Source organism: Coffea eugenioides, chromosome 6 (assembly GCF_003713205.1).
Source record: "Coffea eugenioides isolate CCC68of chromosome 6, Ceug_1.0, whole genome shotgun sequence".
Classification (NCBI taxonomy): domain Eukaryota; kingdom Viridiplantae; phylum Streptophyta; class Magnoliopsida; order Gentianales; family Rubiaceae; genus Coffea; species Coffea eugenioides.
In genome coordinates this window covers 12,569,535-12,576,243 of record NC_040040.1, presented here as the reverse complement: position 1 = coordinate 12,576,243, position 6,709 = coordinate 12,569,535, and the positions used below count along the sequence as shown (strand labels likewise).

The 6,709-nt window shown below is 38.0% G+C and overlaps 2 protein-coding genes across 3 annotated transcripts; one reads left to right on the top strand and one right to left on the bottom strand.

Moving 5' to 3' along the window:
- Positions 1-328: 328 nt before the first annotated feature.
- LOC113774794 (60S ribosomal protein L18a-like protein) lies at positions 329-4,003 on the top strand. Of its 2 annotated transcripts, none has more exons than XM_027319415.1 (6): positions 329-628; positions 1,256-1,319; positions 1,917-2,030; positions 3,043-3,169; positions 3,277-3,394; positions 3,598-4,003. In XM_027319415.1, the coding sequence occupies exons 2-6, from the start codon at positions 1,310-1,312 to the stop codon at positions 3,652-3,654; spliced, it is 426 nt and encodes a 141-aa protein (XP_027175216.1). In that variant the 5' UTR covers positions 329-628; positions 1,256-1,309; the 3' UTR covers positions 3,655-4,003. The 2 variants fall into 2 exon arrangements, with proteins under 2 accessions (XP_027175216.1, XP_027175217.1); XM_027319416.1 differs by having other exon boundaries at positions 329-632.
- Positions 4,004-4,217: 214 nt separating this feature from the next.
- LOC113773574 (UBP1-associated proteins 1C-like) lies at positions 4,218-6,450 on the bottom strand. The gene is made up of 5 exons (XM_027318209.1): positions 6,436-6,450; positions 6,148-6,278; positions 5,037-5,556; positions 4,769-4,882; positions 4,218-4,685 (listed from the first exon to the last, which is right to left on the bottom strand). The coding sequence occupies exons 1-5, from the start codon at positions 6,448-6,450 to the stop codon at positions 4,623-4,625; spliced, it is 843 nt and encodes a 280-aa protein (XP_027174010.1). The 3' UTR covers positions 4,218-4,622.
- Positions 6,451-6,709: the final 259 nt, after the last annotated feature.

The following is a 6,709-nucleotide window of genomic DNA, read 5'->3' as shown; positions in this document are numbered from 1 at the left end:
CGGTGAACAAAAGAAGTTACGCGCTGTTGATGAAGAGAAAATTTGTCAGGTCCCTGCCCCGAGTCCGCAAAAGTTTCTCTCCCAAAGCAACTCTGACAATAACGCAATTTGCGTTGAAGAATTGACCGTAATTCAACTTCTTTCATGACCATTGGGGCTGGTCTGGTTGGCCAAGAGTTCGAATCTCGACACAAACAAGAGTTTGATATATTTGGCTCGGCCATAAGATAAGATAAGGTTTTTTTTTTCCTTTTTAATTTTTATAAAGTGCAGCAAAATTAGAGTCCGAAGCTCACAAGAATATTTCACTCAACAACGGATCATCGGAGAGGAGAGTAGGAGGCGGAGGAGGCCGTTACCAAACACCTCTATTCGAAGTCTCTCATTCAAAGTCAGTCCAAAGTTTATGATTGAAGAAAGATACAAGCTTTCCGTCCCATCCACTTCTCCTATGCATAATAGTCAGCGTCAACAATTAATTTTAAACAGAAAATAAATCAAAAGAAATTGGACTCCTCTTTCGTCTCCTCTTCCAACTCCAAACGACCCCCGAGTCTCCTGTCCCTTCATCACGAATTGGAGCTCAACTACTCCAAATAGCCGCTTCCCCAGCTCAAACTCCATAAAGGCAGGTTTTCCCTTCTTTCTTTTTCTTTTAATCTTGGCTTTATTTGTAGATAGAAAATGGTGGGGTTTTTTAATTTTTTGGGGCGGTTAGAGGTGGTGGGGGTTGAGGAGGCGGGGGAGGGTGTTGGTGCTGTGTTCTTTACTTAATATGTTTCATACAATTTGGTATTTTTCTTTGAGGACTTGTATCTTGAATTGCTTTGTATTGAAGTGAAGTGAGATGATTCTAGATTTTGATTGCGGTTTTCATTTTTTTTTTTCTTAACGGGTTTCTTTGGGATTTAGAAGTTTGAGCAATAGGTCTGATAAAGTTGCGAATTTTTAAGCTTCACTTGGTAAAACCTGAAAAGATTGACAATGCATGATTGAACTTGATCGTATGATTTCATGCTCTCACTTTTTAGTGGATTGTTTAATCGATGCTTGAAAAATTAGACGTTGATGATGAATGAAAAGAAATAGGTGATGTTGTCATCATAATTGCTTATGCGCCTGCGGGGTATCACCTGGTTATTGTATATCAATGTTTGATTGTTCTGTTACTATGCTCTCCTGGACTACCCTTGACTAAAATTGGTTGTTGAGTGATGGAATAATAGTGAAGTTTATGTCTCTCTCATTATATCAGGTGTTGTAGAGGTGACAACTGACTGTTAGGCGATTTTGCTTTGGAAAACTACACATGGATCAAAGTGAGTGCCTTCAGTTGTTAATTTGTTCTACTTCATTTCAGAGTTACATATTTGATACCAAGTTCTTGAGTATGAATGTGTTATCGGTATATGTTCCGATTTTGATAATCATGCGGTAGTAATGGTATATCATACTGGGAATCCAGAAATTGTTGACACTCCTATGAAAAGTCTTTGATCAAACAACGAGTCATTGGGCAAGGAGGAGAGGTAATGTTAGGTTAGGTCGGGTGGCATCACTTCCTCTATTGCGTGCATTGTTCTTCATGGTGTTGTAACAGGGTTTAGGAAGTTGGCATTTGCTAATGCAGTTATGCTTTAGAATTTGACAAATTTATTGTAACTCAAACCGGGAAATGTACTGTTAACTTTTGTCTGGGGTTTTTTTTGGGCCCCGGGGGGGGGGGGGGGGGGGGGGGGGAGGGAAGAGATTGGTTAACTTGAATGTTGTGGTCAATGAGACATGCCAATTCAAATTTAAGTTCCATGATTGTAACCTCAACTTGGCAACAGTATGTTTATTAAATCATTGACATAAGGAAATTTTCAAGCATGATGGCCTTTTAACGACTAGATTGGGGCTTGTTGATGTTACAGATATTACTATCGAGGAGGGAGATGTAAAAGGTGGCCTTGAATTGGTGAAATCAGTTTCAGATAAGCATCTTGATCTTTTGAGACCATCAGCCCGATATTATTCAATTTTTAAAGGTAGTTATTCTGTTTGTGTGTCATTGTTATGATGTTCTTGCATTTTGAAGTATCGTCCATATATTTGTTGTTTCTAGATGTTTATGTCTTGCACAATGTCTTTCTATTGTTTTACGATTTGGAGATGATATATCTCCTGACATATCTATGTGCAATATGTACTAAGTTCAAAAGGTTCACTTCTTGTAGCTTGGGATGCCTTGAGGAGGACATTAGGCTTATACTTGCCAGTTTAAGTTTTGAAATAGCTATCTTGTCCTGATAGTGATCGGTCAAGATGTAATGATTCTAAAAAACAAATAAGATGCAAATCTTCAGCAGTAAAACCAATCAGTTGATGGAGAGCCATCCCTGATAAAGAAGTCAGAAGATAGCTATCCTGTCAAAGTGAGGTCACTCTAGGATACATCATAGTGTCAGTTGATGGCAGTTCTCGAACCTGGCATCTCTGTGTGTGTATCTGAGGGAGAGAGAGATGAGGTTTCAACTTTTGTTGGCCCAATGATATGAGTGCAAGATTATTTCGCATGCATTCACATCATCCATCTCCCAAACAAAACCTCTCTGTCTGTCTTGTTGGATACTTGCCTTTTCTGAAGCTCTGATTACCATTGCATAGGACTTCAACCTTTTGTCCTTGTTCCATTTCAAATTTTATTGCATTAAGACCTTTCTTCTTATCAATCTCCTGACCATGTTCCTTCCTTCTTAGGCACTTCTGTTCTTTAATTTGAATAAAGCTTCAGCTGAATTCCATATTCCCCACTTGGGCCATGATAGGTCTAGTGGCTAAGGTTGAGGCCATAGGACTTAGAGGTCCTAGGTTCTAATCCCCCCTTCCTGCTCCCCACTTCTTAAATCTCTTCCTCTCCCTTGCTTAGAGGGGAAAAAAAAAATACTCATGCAAGTCTTTAGCTTGATTACACACTTTTACAGTTGTAGACTGATAATTTCTTTGTAGTTTTTATGAAAAAGAAAATGAATATGGTAATTACATGTCTTTTAATGACAGGGCAAGTGGCAGATGCTACTGACCGTGAGAAGGGTAAATATACCCTGATCAGAGATGCAGATGACTTCCAACCAAGCATATATGACAAGCCATTACCCTGTTTTGGCTGTGGAGTTGGGTGGTTTTCGTACGTCTCTGATCCTTATTTACACTTTTCACGGTGCTTATCGTTGCTGCTAGGGGTTGTGCTGTTTCCTTGTGCATCTTTGTCTGATCACTACTTTGTTTCTTCAGATTTCTATTAGGATTTGTTTGCCCAATAATGTGGTACTATGCCACATTGCTGTATTTTGGTAATTACTACAAAAAGGATCCTAGAGAACGAGCTGGGCTTGCCGCATCTGCAATAGCTGTAAGTACTCCATGCTGTGCTTATGCACTTGCGCTTACATAGCCCATACAGGTCTTTACAGTGAATTAGCAACCAAAATGCAGTCCTAGGAAAATAACTCTAGTATTTTTCTGGGTTGTATCTGAAAAGTATCGTGTATTAGATATTCTTATATATGCCCTCGAATTTATTTCTTTACTGATTTTTGGTGCTCATTGGTGCAGGCAATGGCATTTTCTGTTTTCTTGTTGATCATCTTAGTGGTGGTTCTACTTTTTTAGCTCCCGCCTTGACAGTTGCACGTGCTTTGGAGGCATTTGTGGGCAAGGGCGTGTGATTTGGGGATTTGTATATTTTTCCTTAATTCAGCTGCGATGTCTGATGTAGATATGATTTCTTAGAATCAAATAGCACATGACTCCATTTTTCCACCGATCACTATACAGGGGAAAAAAAAAAACAAAGGAAACAGAAGAAAGAACAGTAGAAAGAAAGAAGGGGAAATGTAACCCGCCATCGAAGAAACGACTACAAAATGGGCTAAAGCTCTGTTATAGGAACCGTGATTGAGAGAGTGTATTTTAGGAACAATAATACTATGTTGTTGAATAAATCATTTTTTTGGTGCAATGACGACCTTGCTCTAGTGTTGGAGATGTTAACGAAAAACGACTTTCATTGTGGATGGAGAGAGATAGAGAGAGACGCCCCTTGTTCATATGGCAAGTCAGATATTCACAAAAGTATAGCATAAAAAGACACTCGAGTTTCATCATGTGAGCTCCCCTTTTCTTCTTCATATGCTGATAAAGGGGTCCAATAAAAACATCTAAAATTCAGGCTCTTCAAATTAATATTGGTGCTTTACCATTGAAAGCGCCAGGTACTTTTTTTTCCGCGTCTCTTTGTACATACAAATGCAAATGTATACGCAGGACAGAGGAACCAGAATTCAACGATTAGCTTTATGCTTTACACCACCAATATCTCACAAAAAATTAGATTTACAAGTCCCTGACGGTTTACCATCATAGGAGAAGGCTAAGTACAAAAATTAGATCCATAGGGCTCAAAACTTTTTCCGACCCGGTACTCGTGCAAAAATGCACCAGGGACAACAACATATGAGACTTGTTCCAGTTCAGCCTCAAATAAAATGGGTGATTAATAGTTTGATCAAACCGAAGCAATACAGCAATCAGAACTCATATTTTCATGATGGGTTCGCTCTACACTCACACACCTGTTCTTAACTTTTCACTGCTAATCGTACATACTTGCCATCAAAATCAAATCTGGAACTAAAATTGATCTGCAGATAGTAAAGAAATCCCAATAAGATTATGCTTCATAACAAGAATAGGAACAAACAAGTCCTTAAAAGCATCAGTTTACCTTTTGCTGAAGAATTTCAGCAACTCTGCTTTCCTCAACTATTGAGCCAGATTCCTTGAGAGACTTCAAAACAAGTTTTATCAGTTTCTTGAATTTCAGTGAGCCATCAGGATTCTGCCAGCATGCAGGAAAACAGTTTTACGTATGGAACAGAAATTTCATCATACACTCTACTGGAATGAGAAACATTGGACGACGACGACAATGATGACAATAATAATAATAATAAACTAGTGGGATGGAAGAGCTAGAGGAAAGCAATACGCACAGATTTCAGGGATGAAGTAATCAGCTTCTTCCACTTTATTTTCTTCTTGTCATCTTCGTTTTTAGGAGAGGGATTCACTGACTTCTTGTCTTCAGACACAACTTCTTCATCTTTCTTATCCTTCTCTTTCAATTTTTTCATTTTGGTTTCTCTAACATGGATAATTTCGCCATTGCCCGATTCATCAGGCATATCAACCCCAGGTATTTGCCTGGCATCGACATTTTCAGACACCTTGAGCTTTCTCTTCTTACTCAACTGCAAATTATCATTTTCTGCCACAGAGTTGTCCTTCTTTGCAGCAATAGTATTAGACGGCTTCTGTTCTTTTTCTTCCTCAGTGGCTTCGACAGCTTCATTCTTTGCATTGTTTTCAGCTGGAACATCACTCTCCAAAAGGTTTCCTTCACTCTGTTTCGGCTGCTTCGCTGCATGAAAAGCTTTTGCTTTTGCTATGTGCTTCTTCCCTTCTGCATGGAGAAGCAGGGTTTGCTGACTAGTAACATTGGTATTACACAGACTGCAAAATAACACATTAACATTATGAAAGCTCAGATCTAACTTAAAAAAAAGGGCATAGAAACCAAAATATCTTAACCTAAGCCAAGATCAAATAAGGCAAACTGAAGCAACAAATCCATCTACACAGAATAATTTACAGCAGGCACAAAGTTTCATATCTCATCCACAACTGAAGAAGATAACTTATTGATTCCCCAATGAAAGGCTAAAATATAACAATCTTTGTAACTGTCTCAGCTTTACACATCATCACCAGATCTGAAGGATCCCATTTAGCGGGTCTAGGGTTGAGTAAAGCTCATATTTTTTTAGTTCAAATTTCATAGTATGAGCCAGAAACAAAATCTCTCAAAAAATAATCTAAACAAGAATTGGAAGCAAAAGATGATCTCTGTACTCAAAGTACTTGCAAGCTAAAAGCAAAAGCATTAGGTGTTGCAGAGCATATTCCTATCTTAGTGAGGCTCTGGACTTCATATCATGCAGCTATACATTATTGCAGCCAAGTGGTTTTATTTTCTTTCCTTGAACATCTCTTATGTCAAGAATTGACACAATTTTCAATATACGTACATGGGAAGGGAAGTACCTGCAAGACCATGGGGCACGTTGAGATAATCCAACATGTATATCAATATCTGGTTTCTGTTTTGAAGCACCGTTAGGCTTATTATTTGAGCCATTAATAGCTTTCCCTTGTCCCTTTGGACCATATTTTTCCTGAAAATGAGAGTATCATATCACTTTCAATCAGTCAAGAATGATCAAAGCTTATAAACACCAAAATAACTACATACAAGTTAATAATTAGCAAAGAAAGTAAAAGATGAAGGCTAAATTCATCATAAGAAAGTTTCAAAATGAGGACAGGCAGTACCTCAGAAAAATTCATATCACAATTGGTTCATATTATTTGCCAGATTACAGACACACATACTCTAGCTCTTCCTGAAAATAGCACCCTTTTTGAATGATTCTCATATATCTTAATCGTTCATATCTATGTCTCTTAACATTTCCACTAAAAACTTTAAATTACTATAAAAACTTTAAATTACTATGAGCATTCCAACCGAAAGTCAAATTTCAAATGACTTATGATGTCCGTGTAATGCCATACTAATACTATACCCATAATATGGTAATTGTTT

Coding starts and splice junctions, on each gene's coding strand:
- LOC113774794 (XM_027319415.1), top strand. Junction 2,031..3,042: donor ATATTATTCAATTTTTAAAG/GTAGTTATTCTG, acceptor TTTTAATGACAG/GGCAAGTGGCAGATGCTACT. Junction 3,170..3,276: donor TGTGGAGTTGGGTGGTTTTC/GTACGTCTCTGA, acceptor TTGTTTCTTCAG/ATTTCTATTAGGATTTGTTT.
- LOC113773574 (XM_027318209.1), bottom strand. Junction 5,557..6,147: donor CGTGCCCCATGGTCTTGCAG/GTACTTCCCTTC, acceptor GTTATTTTGCAG/TCTGTGTAATACCAATGTTA. Junction 4,883..5,036: donor TTACTTCATCCCTGAAATCT/GTGCGTATTGCT, acceptor GCATGCTGGCAG/AATCCTGATGGCTCACTGAA.